This window comes from Botrytis sinoallii (genome assembly GCF_014898435.1).
Source record: "Botrytis sinoallii strain Bc 23 chromosome Unknown BSIN_007, whole genome shotgun sequence".
Lineage (NCBI taxonomy): Eukaryota > Fungi > Ascomycota > Leotiomycetes > Helotiales > Sclerotiniaceae > Botrytis > Botrytis sinoallii.
The window spans coordinates 247654-260425 of NW_024066034.1; the positions used below are offsets into that span (position 1 = coordinate 247654).

A 12772-nucleotide genomic window follows, 5' to 3' on the forward strand; every position below is an offset into this window, starting at 1 on the left:
CTGTAGCTTTCCCATATCCTTGAAAGTCACTCATGAGGGCCGTCTCACGTGTGGTCCGTGTGAGTATAAAACATCTAACCATCATAATTGCTGTCAATAATTTTTCCATACAAAAATTGAGTGAATTCTTCGTAGCATATATATCGTATAAGAAACCTAGATATACCTACTCAGAGAAAACACCACTTGAGAATGTCCAAATGTTTGCCGGGGCGCTTGAAACATGCATATTCATTGGCTCATTGTTTCACCCCACGTCAGCCTCATCGCCCTTGCCTTCCCCGCCATTTCAACACCAGATCTTTTTCTCAACATCCTCTGATACCATCTTCATTCCATAGAATACAACAATTTCAACGAAAATTCTCTACAATGAATGCTCAGGAACTCAAACACTTCCTTGCGGACTCGCCCCCTAGTGTCGTTCAGCTTGAGATCAAAAAGCATTTTGAGGCGCTTTCTGATAAAGAAAAAAGATATGCTCATTATATTAGCAGGTATGTTTGAACTTCAGGAGTTTGGAGAGCTTCAATCGCGTGCACATTCGTTATGGATATTCATTATGGATACAAAGTTTATCTGGATGCTTGGCGTTAGCTCAAAGTATCTGAATCGTTTGCAAGGACATCAGCTGACATTACACGACAGAGCATCCGTTCATGGAACACGTATTACTTTAAGACAAGTTTCACCAGAGTCCGAAGACATCTACGATTTTATCGTTGAACTTCACAAGTCTTTTGATGGTAACTGGGGTTCTGCTCAAGAGAAAGCTGGGATTAGTGATGAAGATTTGAAATTTTTCCTCGAGTATTGTGGTCAAGTGAGTTGCAATAAGACAAATAGGACGAGATTCAGAATACGGATCTAATATTTTATAGTTTCTTGGTAATTGCGGAAATTACAAGTTTTTTGGAGATTCCAAGATCATCCCAAGATGTGACGAGAAAGTCTTTGAAGCTTTGGCTGCGCTTTCTCCAAAAGCAAAGCAACACTATGAAGCTACCAAAGGAGCCATCTTCCCAACTCAAGACCCTGGATTGATGCATCTTGGATTTCCTGATGATGGACATTTGACCAATTATTATCCCAATTCAACCAGCATCACCAAATCGGATATCGTTGCTGTGGGTGATTTCTTGGAGCAAAAGGGGTTACTTGTGGTAAGTAAAATACATTTGTTGGCCTGCTCATCTTGTTGACCCGTCAAATAGGAAAACACAAGATTGAGAAAGACTCCCGAAGGATCATTCGAAGTTTTGCTTGCTTCAGCCGTCACGAGTGTACCATCTGAAGGCAGCGATATTGGCAAGGAAACTGAGTTCACCATCGAGGAAGGCCCACTAAAGGGCAGTAAGCTGAAGATTGCTTTTGGTGATCATTCAAAAGAGTTGGCCTTGATTGCCGAGAATTGCAAGAAAGCCGCCGAGAATGCAGCAAATAATACACAGAAGGACATGTATGAAGCCTATGCTAAATCGTTTGAGACTGGTTCATCGCAAGTCTTTAAGGATTCGCAAAGATATTGGATCAGAGATAAGGGGCCTTCGGTTGAATCTAACATTGGATTTATTGAGACTTTGAGAGATCCTCAGGGCGTGAGAGCTGAGTTTCAGGGTATGTCTTTTACATTTCCAAGTTTCGAGGAAATCATACTGACGAATAATTTGATCAGGTTTTGCCGCTATGGTAAACGCTGAACGCACTCGTGCCTTTGGCGGTCTTGTCAATGCTGCCGAAAGTCTCATTCCCAAATTACCTTGGGGAACAGAATTCGAGAAAGACAAATTCTTGAGCCCAGATTTTACAAGTCTTGAAGTTTTGACGTTTGCTGGAGCTGGAATTCCAGCAGGTATCAATATCGTAAGGAACCTTTGATTGTATAGAATTTTTCAGCACTACTGACTAATACTACAGCCCAACTATGACGACATCAGACAAACCGAAGGGTTCAAAAATGTCTCATTAGGCAACGTATTGTCCGCTAAAGCACCTAACGAGAAAATCCCATTTATCAGAGATGAAGATCTCGAAGTATTCTCCAAATATCGTGATGCAGCCTTCGAGGTACAAGTAGGAGTCCACGAGCTTCTCGGTCATGGAACTGGAAAATTACTTCAAGAAACCAAACCAGGAGTCTATAATTTCGACATCAAGAATCCTCCCGTCAATCCTCTTACCGGAAAACCAATTACTACATGGTATAAACCTGGACAAACATGGGGATCTGTATTTGGAAGTGTAGCCTCAAGTTATGAAGAGTGTAGAGCTGAGGCTATCGCCATGGCCCTCAGTTGTGATTTCGAGGTTCTGAAGATCTTCGGCTACGGCGATGGAACACCTGATATGAACAATGAAGCCGGTGATGTTTTGTATGCAGCCTGGTTATCTATGGCTAGAATGGGTGTTTGCTCTTTAGAAATCGTATGTGCCCGCCCTCTAAACCTCCCCCCAAAAGAAACAACTAAGTACTAACTTTATCCAGTGGGACCCCCGCTCCACCAAATGGGGCCAAGCACATTCTCAAGCCCGCTTCTCTATCCTCCAATGTTTCCTCTCGGCCCCTGAATCCTTCTGCACCATCACCCATTCCACTCCCGATCTCTCAGATCTAACAATCAATCTCAAGCGTCACCTCATTCCTACAGTCGGTCGTCAAGCTGTAGAATCCTACCTTCAAAAGTTACACATCTATAAATCCATTGCGGATGTAGAAACAGGTGTCAAGGTATACAACGACATGTGTTACGTAGAGCCAGAATATTGGGGACAGAAAGTCAGAGATCAGGTGTTGAAGTGTAAGCAACCGAGAAAGGTTTTTGTGCAGGCGAATACGGTATTAGGAGAGGATGGGAAGGTGGAGTTGAAGGAGTATGAGGCAAGTTGCGAGGGAATGATTAGGAGTTTTGCGGAGAGAGACGTTTAAAGCTGTGGGGTCGAGGTAGTGGGAGGCATGGGGAAAGGAGAAATGAACCTGGAATGAGGCACGGAACGATCTTAATGCATGGGTTTTGCGCATATTTAGTGAGACCAACATTGTGTTTTTGCTAGTGCTGGTGGGACACTATACCAACAGCACCCAAGCTTCGTGTTAGCTGGTTCGGGGATCTTTTGAATTCCAAAAGTATCAGTGCTAGCGCGTAGAATTTCATCACATGAATATGAAATCAAATTATGCATGGCCAAAGATAACGCTGTGCGTAGTTTTTGGAATGACGAGTAGAAAACGTGGCTTGGCCATACTAATCTTTACCCACCCTTAGTAATTCCACAGAATGCCCAGGTGGATTGGGTTGCACTCGGGCATTGCACCCCGCGACTTTCACATGGACACATGTTGACTGGCTGATGTCGTCACAAATTCATCCTTTGAAATGCACGTCTGCCACACACTCCCATCCATACTCTTCACCTGCCAAAGATCATCCTGAAATCACACATCTCACAATCATCCGCGTAAAAAAAGATATCATTGCTTTGTGGTTTTCTTCATCATTGAAAATCAGATTACATAGCGCCCTTCACAATGAGACGACCCATGCCCATTCAGAGGTCAAGATGCAAGAAGCGACTCGTCAAATCGACTGTAGAATTTTCCCACATCCGCGCCCAAATGTACCCATTCCCCCCAATCTCCACAACACATATTTAAAATACCATTGCGTGTGGCTTATCACCCTTGCGAAGGCTGAAAGAGCTACCGAGGTAGCTGGCGAGTTCTGGGGTCTTTTTGAGGCTGGAAAGGATGGCCTTGTCGATGGTCTTTTGGTCTGCTGCGCGGCTGGAGGATGGTTGCTTCTTCTGTTTTGATTTGTTAAATTCATGAAATTGTGACATATATCCAGCATGAGATCTTACCTCTGGCTTCTCGCCTTGCTTGAAGAAAGCCTCTTCTGATGCCTTCTTCTCTGACTTCTCTCTAGCAAAGTACTTTGGGTTTGAGAGCTCCTCAATCTTTGCTGAGTCGATACCCTCCAAATCAACCTTGGTAGAGGTGGCGATAACGTAACGGGCGTTGACTCTGCGGATTGGGACACCGTTGACCTTGAATGGGCCGGTAACGAGGAGAACACCTTGGTCGAGTGCCTTCAAGAGAACGACACGCTTGCCACGGAAACGACCGGCGAGGAGGATCAGGACTTTTCCGGGTTCGAGGGATGGTCTAACTTTAGATGGTCTGATGGACTTGCGGACCTGGAGAATTGATTGTTAGTGATGAGGTTCTTTCAACCATAAAACAATGCCTGAAAATGCGATGCAGTGATGTAATATAATGGCGATCTGGTTGATATCAAAATCAAATATATGTCTGCCGATTGCAATTGTAATCGCAAAGTCCCATATATTTGAATCCCGCGCCTCGTTATTTTCCAAATTTGACGATATTCCAACCAAAGCTCTGTCATCTCTTTCAAAAAAAGGGTCCTCTTGTATTTACCTTTCTTGGAGCGGAGACATCCTCTGCCGGGTAGTACTTTTGTGCCTTCTCGTTGGAAACGACCCGGGTCGATTTTCCGAAGGTCTTCTTCTGGGTAGCTTCTGTTGCCGACATCTTGAAGAAGGAACCGTTGGTGGGTAGTTGTCGTAAATTTTGTCGCTGGTCGTTGGCGTAAAAGTCGAGATGTTCTTCCAATACAGAAATTCAAGCAGGGCTAAAACCTGCGGCACTACACTTGGAATTTCAATTCGCTTAATGATTTGTGTATCATGTGATTATAGGATTATCTAAGTTTGGAGAAAGTGTGCCTTTTCCATCAGGCCAAGATATTGATAGCCTTTTTAGCGTCATAATTGGTAGACCCACCCGGACACTTTCATTGCGAAGCTCCGGCCGCCTAGAATGAAGCTTCCCATACTTCATTACGCATTAAAGCTATCCTGTTCAACAAGATACCTGTCACCAAACAGCTTACCAAAACAAACAAGATGTCCATTTCACCAATTATTACTTTCAAGGCGGGGAAGTGTGAAATCGATGTAAGTTTATTCATATCTTTCTGCATTCAAATGCCAAACTAACATCTCTACTTCTACCAGACATCAAGTACTCCTCACAAAGTTAAGCCTGAAGCAACTCCAGGTTATATCTACCTCTGGTCCGAAGATGGTAGGTCATTTAGATATCCCTGGAGATAGGATTCAACTAACTGCTATGAAGATTTAATTCATTTCCAATGGCGAGAAAGAAGCAAACGTATGGATGATGAGGATAACATGGATTTACTTTTACCACCAACCGACGCCATTTTCCAACCATATGATTCCAATCAAACCACTGAACCAACCGCAAAAACCAATGGCCGCATATTCGTTCTGAAATTTTCATCCTCTTCCCAAAGATATCTTTTCTGGATGCAATCAAAACCCCAAGCGCGAAATGGAGATGCAAGTTGGTTTAGTCCCAGGGACTTGAAGATTGGACAAATTGTGAATTCATTGTTACAAGGAGATGAAGTCGACGTCGAACAGGAAATCGCACAAGTCAGAGGAGATGACGGAGGAAATGACGACCAGGACGAAACGATGGAGGACGTTGAAGGTCATGGTGATTCATCCGAACACCAAGGTGGAAGTGGAGGTGCTGGTGCAGGTGCAACTGGTGGTGATGTTAGGGAAGAAGGAGCTAGCTCAAGAGAGGCCGGAGCTGATGGTGGAAGAGCGTAGGTTATTCTCATCCAATTTTTGCAAAGTACCCAAGCATTTACACACGAGGCGTTTGGTTGGTACATTGGAAGATTCAACAATAATCATACCGTATTGTTCTTGTACTTCTAGACAGCTATGTTGCGCATGAATCTTAAAATTTACGAAAACCATACGTTTTAGCCTTCAAGAAGAACCTTGCGCTGACTATGTGAGTAGTGCTGGTTCAGGGCCATCAGATGCTGCCTCAGTTGTTCAAAACTTTCTCAATTCATTGAAGGGTCCTGGGGGAGTTGGCATGCAACAACAATCCCAAAATCAAATGTACACTACTTTACCGGACCTTTTACCAAATACGGTAACCATTTCATCGATCGACGCTGCAACCCCAGCCCAAGTGGATAATCTCCTTAGCTATCTTCCACCAACCATCCTACAACTCGCACAAGAATCCGCATCCTCCCTTGAAGGAATGGCTGATGCAACTTCTGCGACTGCAAACGCTGCTATGGAGGCTTTGAGCTTGGACCAAAAGAAGTCGGTATTGAAGAGAGTAGTTCGAAGTCCACAATTTCATCAGAGCTTAGGAAGTCTGACTATGGCAATTCGTGACGGTGGTTTGCCTAGTATTGCGGATGCGCTGGGAGTTGAGCTAAAGAACAATGGTTTAGTAAAGGGAGGAAGCGTTCCATTAGGAGGTGGTGAGGCAGTTGAGGCATTTGTCGAGGGTGTTAAGAAGTCGGTAGAGAAGAAATGAGCTACATGAGCGTAGATCTTTTTTCCTCAGAGCGGTTTGTAAGATACAAGGGATAGATGTGATGATGAGGTGGCCTAGAAGATGATACCAATTGATGATATGTTACGACCAAAAGAACAGTTTGTATAAGTGAGTACTGTTGCTTGAGAAGATGCCAGGTCAAGGTTAAAGATGAAGCAATGATTCTTCGATGTGTCTTTCATAAAATAAGCAAATGCGTTAGCTAGCACTGACGCTTTTGATAGCTGGTGAAGAAATGACATTGATCATGGTTTGGAGCTGGATAAACACCATCATACTGATGATTCAAGTGGATGTGCTTTATTTGTCTTCTGTCATACTGCTCTTCTCCGTTTGTATACACCACGGCTCACAAACACTGTTGTTCCTGCTTCTAACAATAGTTTTTTTTTCTCTCTCTCTGAACGCATTAATAGCAGTGTTCTTCACTCATTACCACCAAGATGTTTGATCATTGTCCATTTGAGTTCCGAGTGCAGCCAGAAAACATTCTCAGATCTATTCCAGTATTACTGTTCTCATGAAGTTGCCTAGATCAGGGTATCTTGTAATATTCTACAAACTACTATCATCTTCACCTGTCCACTATGACCATTTCCTTCAATGTTTCCCTCCAGTATTCTATTCATGAAACTACCAGATCATGCAGATACCCAGTGCTTGCTACCAGTTGCTGTTTTGTAGATGGTCCTAGTGCTTTTCTATAGCCATAAATATCTTCTATGTGCCGGTTTTGGAGTCTTAGATTCAGACATTCCCTGTTCTCTGTCTCACTAATGGTTGTGATGATTCAATACTGATATATAGAAGCTACAATTCACAGCTACAATTAACACGTACTATCGTATCTTGTGGAAACTGGCCAAGTTACAATGTAAATTTCATATAATACTGATTCTATATTCTACTATCCTAATTAGATACCTTCTATTCCGTCATTGAAGGACTGTCTACAGACAGTTCATGCTTCTCCTAGTCTTTTCCAGTTGACTTTGACAAAATTTCAACAACCTATCAAAGTTTTTAACAGTCATACTTCTGTATCTATATCATTCCATAGAAGTCATTTGTTCAACTATCAGAGGTCAGCCATGCTATCCATTTCTTTTATTAGATTTGGCGAATAGATACTCATTATGTTATTAGAGGTTCAACTTCAACGATCTGGAAGAAATCACCTTTTATAATTGAGAGCTATATATTTTGTTATTTCTCATTTTCGAAAGGATAAATGGTAGTCCCAAGTTCTTCCATCCTCCATAAAGATTCAGGCATTCACTGTATCTTTCTTTATTACCCATCTACCACCATCATCTAGAAGAGCTTCGAGTGAAGTTTATGATGGTGAATATAAAATCAATACAGGTCCTTCGGTATCTTCCACCTCGGAAGCAAAACAAGTTTTTTATTAGCTTAGCGTCTCTATTATTTTCCCACAACGAATATTTAAGGATTCGAAGTTCGAGATCAATTTTGTCCACTCTAAAATTCAACCAACACAACTGAACTTACAACAACCTTTTCTTACCAACACATTTTGCCGTACTCTATCCGACAAGATTTTGAATCACGTTAATCATCCTCACCTTTTCATCATGTCAGGCTCCAGTGATTCTCCTACAATCAGTCACCAAGGCTTGCCTCAAGGTTTGGGAATTGCTTCTAATCAAACCAGTGGTCGTGCTACACCTAGGGATTCCCTTGGTGGTACGAATACAGACTCTAGAGTCAACGATCCTAGAATTGGAGCAAGTCCACAGATGCAGCAACAAGACGGCGCCAACAATCCTAATTTTGGACCAGGAAATAACCCGATGCAACAGCAGATGGGAATCAATATGCTGCACCCACATCAAATCACACAACAGCTAGCTCAGAATGCACAAAGACACTATCATCAATTGGAGCAACATCGAGCACAGCAACAATTACAACAGCAGCAGTATGCGGCTCAACAACAAATGCAGCGAAATCAAGCACAGCAGCAACGACTACAACAACAGCATGTTAACCAGGCGCAAGCATTTCAACCGGTACAAATTCTGCCAAATGATGTTCTCAGCCAAAGCCCGATCGCTACCAGAATGAACGGTGGACAAATCGAACCTGCATTCCAACAACTTCTCAACACAGGTATGGCCATAAACCCCACACAATACATCATGAAGAATGGAAGGCCAAATACCTTTGCTCCTACCGCCCCAACTAACGCACAACCCCGAGTATCTGTTCAACAACCAGAGAATGAGGAGGAGACCAGTTATGAATCCACTCGTCTCAATCTCATTATCAATTCTCCCCTGACTATCACCGGCGATGACAACATAATCACTTTCCACCCGGCCCCACAAGTCCAAAAAATCACAGATGCAATCCTCAAATCTCTACATTCTGCGTCTGAAGGATCACGCGGTATTCCAATGGGCGATGCTGATGGTCAACCTAGGGAAATCAAAGTTGAAATTGGCGCTGCTGTGACGATCAATGGAAAGAATAATATCCTAGGAGAGGAAGCTGTCAAAATCTGGGGACAGAGAGTCAAAGGGGAGGCACTGGCGGCACAGACACAGGCGCAGAGAATGTTGGCACAGGTTCATCTCCAGTCTCAAGCTAACGCGCAGGCTCAAGGACAGGGACAGGGACAGGGACAAGGACAAGGACAAGGACCGAGGAATGGAACAGCAAATATGGAGTCAACTGTGCAAAGAAATGCTCAGCTCGATAGTATCATGAACGCGCGCTTACAAGCTCTTGTGACACAGGGACAGATGCAGAATGAGATGGCGGCGCCGAAACTGGAATTTCCAAGCGCACAGGAAGCATTCCAGAGATATAAAGATGAAGATGAGATTATACGAGCACAAGGCGCTGTATTCTGGAACACGGAACGCCAAGCCAACATCCTCCGACAACAACAGCAAGCCAAAGCACAAGAAGGAAAAACGAAACCGCAAATGGGTATTTTCCCTGCTGGTCCTTCAAAAGATTCTGGCAAGAGAGCTAGAGAATCCAGCGTTGGTCAACATGACGAAGAGGCGAATAAGAAAACGAAGATGGATATGTAGATATCTGATGGATGAGAAGGGTGTATATGGACGAACTCATGTCAACATCAGCACATGGAGAGTTTAAGATACTCATGAACTTTTTCTTTCGAGGTTACTACTGCATGCGGAAGAATTGATGGTGGAGGTGGAGTGGTTGGATATGGGGATTTGTTGATTTTGATACGATTTTTTCTGCGGAGGTTGGGTTATCAATTGTAGTGGCAGGATGGGAGTTGAAAGTTTGCGTTTATTAGAATGCTCTCTCTGGCTCCTCGCTCCGGGTTCATCAGGGTTTGGTCCTTATCTCATATCGTCACAAAAGGATACTAATGTAATTAATGAAAACTGCAATCATAGCAATGGGTATATGGTGGTTCTTCTGGGGTTCTCTTCGAGATAGTATACTATCTTCTAAGAAGGGTTTCAAGAATAGAATGTTTAATAAAGATACTGCAAGACATTCATTCACAACATCTGTCAAATAAAAACTTTCATACACATATTCTTGATCAAACTTCATTAATTGGCCTAAGCTCTCTACTGTACAAAAGTTTCTTCTCGAAAAGTCATTGCTCTATGAAACCGACTTTTCCATCCTTAATCAAACACTTGTCAATGTGCACACCAGAAGTAAATCATTTGTGATCCATATTACCACATCGCTGCGTGATATAAAGCCCCCTGTCTCAGACTCCTAGCAAAAAAAACTTCCCAAAATTCATGAAGATCAAAGTAGATATTTCTATTGAAAGAACAGGCTGGAATTATCTTTATCTGTAATCACTTGAGCGGATGTCTTGTCTGTGAAGATCCTTGGCCCATCGAGGTAGTTTGCGGTCTTTCTCAAACAGGAAGCCACAATTATTACAAAGAGTCTAGAAATTGTTAGTGATAGATATCATAATCAAGACATAAAATCGACTTACTCTTGGTCCAAAAGGCCCATCCCTCACACACCAAACCGATGTTCCCCAGACTTTGCAGTGTGAGCATCTCCAACTATTCCGTTCAAATTCGGTAAGACTACCACCTCCACCATACCCAGTAATGCCGCCAGTATCAGGAGTTCCTCTTCCACCAGGTGTTCCAGATCTACCCAATGGACTAAGACTTCTGAAGCGTCTCTTCTTCTTGCTTCTCTCACCACGACCCATACGTTCTTCTGCCGGTGGTTCATCAAAGTATCCTCTGTTCTCACCTGGCGTTGGAAGACCACCAGCCATCCCGGAATTCGATGAGAATCTAGCAGTTTCTCTCCTCATCCGCCTAATTTGTCTTTCTCTATCGCCTTCTCGCTTCTCGATTTCCTCCTTTGACAAGATCTCAACCTTGGGTTCCCACTCATCTGCTAGGTGCTCATTATCATATCTCCACCCGGCATCCTTACCATGCACAGCATCATTGGGTATTTCTCCCCCATAACCTCCAACCAAACCACCACTTTCACATGCTTCCTTTTTCAATCTCAAAACTGCTTCGTAAATCGCATGTGTCATGGCTGGGACCCATTCACCAGGTAAACCAAGATCTGCGCAGGTTTGTTTTGCGAATATTTCAGCCGTTCCTGGGGGGTGTAGTAATGACCATTCAAACCTGTCTGTGTAGAGATGATTCGAAAGATTGATATTCAAATTAATGATACACCGGTACATATCATCGGGATTATATTCATCGGATTCTGGTGGTATTGAGGTTGCTGTGGCGGTGATTTCTTGCGACTGTGAGGTGGGAGCTTTAGCAGGAGTCGAATAGCCATTAGATTGGCCAATGACATTTCGCATGGGAGTCGCATTTCCACTTGCTGCAGGTGTACTTGAAGCATCTCGAGACGATGGCCCTTGTTTGATGGTGGTGGTCACAGTGCCGTTCGCCGCTGCAGTCTGTTGCGAATGAAAGAGTGGATGAAGAGCCACACCTGCGTATTCTTCAAGCTGTGTACGGATTTGTTTACTGATTTCGGCTGCCATTTGTCCTCTGTTCGGCAAGTCCAGATCTTGTACCATGGTTTGCGCGAATTGATCGGTGGTTGTCAATGTCTCGTGTAAATTCCACAGAAATACATCCTTCAGGCGATATGGGACCGTCGTCTCTTGTGGTTTATATGCCGGTAGAGAGGTATCAATCGAAGGGTAAGATACTTGAATGTTTACAGGCACGGGCAAAGGCGCAGGGGGTGTGAAGGAAGGGATATCAAGGTCGATTCGAATCGGGATTAACGTTAAAGGTAATGCGATTTGTGCATAATTTTGCATGTCGATTTTTCCTGGGCGTTGCTTGCCCATCCAATCTCTCCAAATACCTTGAATTTCCACTGGCGCAGTAGCTTCTTTGCCAACCTTTTCTGCGGGGTCTTGTTTTGCCTGTCCAATATCTTCCCTTCGTAAACTCCTTAAGCCTGTAGGCCTTCTCTTGTTTTCATCATCATCATCCTCCTCGAATTCATATCCATCCTCTGCATAATTTATTGCTGTGGTTCCTCTTTTCGTTGTTCTACCGAGTGGTGTCGCGACAGCTGCTGTTGGCTGTATGACTGGGGTAAGCAACGAATTGGCATATGTGCGCAATCGCGGAGCATAACTCGAAATGAAAGATTGAGGGGGATTGCGAGTCGTCATGTTGATGTGGGATTATCGAATAGGAAGTACTAATTCAATCAATCGTGTCTTGGACCTTGCGAAAGAATGATACAAATTTTGAAAACAGCTCAAAAGCGTCTTAAAACAGACTGCTCATTTAGGCGATCATAACCATAGGAATTGCGCAGTCTCGAAGTATTATATGGTGTTTTCGACAGATCGTTGACTACGTAGTATATTTCAGAACGCGTCGCGAGAATATCCCATTGTCAGTTTGGAAACCACAAGCACTTTGGACCTAAAGTTTTAGAGACCCGGCTAGTCCCGACTCGGTTAGCGTCTACGCTCACACGAATTCACCTCATCCATTTCTATTTTCTTGGTTCTGATTGCCATTTGAGTGTTATATTATGAGAAACAATGCTATAATATTTTACACATCACGATTCTGTTGGAAGGTAGCTCCTGCACAGCATGTATTTATCCTGCATATTTGAAGAGCTGGAATTTACCATAAATTTGGTCGTGTTGCGTCTTGAAAGTTATCCCAGCACCCATAGAAAGCTATAGGTTTTGATCGTGGCCGGTATCATGAGGATATCAAGCATCTCGTTGAGATTGCTAGTCATATGAACATTGTTGTTATGAATCACATTGCAATTAACTCACTTATCTACTTTATTGCTAACCGTCGTCATTACCGAATCCCATTATTGCCTCACGTCACC

The 12772-nt window shown here is 43.3% G+C and overlaps 5 protein-coding genes across 5 annotated transcripts; 3 read left to right on the top strand and 2 right to left on the bottom strand.

Moving 5' to 3' along the window:
• Positions 1-192: 192 nt before the first annotated feature.
• On the top strand, positions 193-3183 carry EAF02_004569 (uncharacterized protein; the record flags this gene model as incomplete). The annotated part of the gene is made up of 7 exons (XM_038900617.1): positions 193-497; positions 649-823; positions 882-1163; positions 1215-1617; positions 1676-1863; positions 1918-2424; positions 2486-3183. The coding sequence occupies 7 exons, from the start codon at positions 193-195 to the stop codon at positions 2924-2926; spliced, it is 2301 nt and encodes a 766-aa protein (XP_038759129.1). The 3' UTR covers positions 2927-3183.
• Positions 3184-3648: 465 nt separating this feature from the next.
• Positions 3649-4552, bottom strand: EAF02_004570 (uncharacterized protein; the record flags this gene model as incomplete). Its single annotated transcript, XM_038900618.1, has 3 exons — positions 3649-3801; positions 3859-4194; positions 4439-4552. The coding sequence occupies 3 exons, from the start codon at positions 4550-4552 to the stop codon at positions 3649-3651; spliced, it is 603 nt and encodes a 200-aa protein (XP_038759130.1).
• Positions 4553-4926: 374 nt separating this feature from the next.
• EAF02_004571 (uncharacterized protein) lies at positions 4927-6702 on the top strand (the record flags this gene model as incomplete). The annotated part of the gene is made up of 4 exons (XM_038900619.1): positions 4927-4977; positions 5038-5107; positions 5159-5660; positions 5863-6702. The coding sequence occupies 4 exons, from the start codon at positions 4927-4929 to the stop codon at positions 6398-6400; spliced, it is 1161 nt and encodes a 386-aa protein (XP_038759131.1). The 3' UTR covers positions 6401-6702.
• A 1314-nt stretch (positions 6703-8016) lies between these two features.
• EAF02_004572 (uncharacterized protein) lies at positions 8017-9486 on the top strand (the record flags this gene model as incomplete). The annotated part of the gene is made up of 1 exon (XM_038900620.1): positions 8017-9486. One exon carries the CDS (start codon positions 8017-8019, stop codon positions 9484-9486), a length of 1470 nt encoding a protein of 489 aa, XP_038759132.1.
• A 752-nt stretch (positions 9487-10238) lies between these two features.
• On the bottom strand, positions 10239-12083 carry EAF02_004573 (uncharacterized protein; the record flags this gene model as incomplete). The annotated part of the gene is made up of 2 exons (XM_038900621.1): positions 10239-10343; positions 10395-12083. 2 exons carry the CDS (start codon positions 12081-12083, stop codon positions 10239-10241), a joined length of 1794 nt encoding a protein of 597 aa, XP_038759133.1.
• Between the last annotated feature and the right edge of the window lie 689 nt (positions 12084-12772).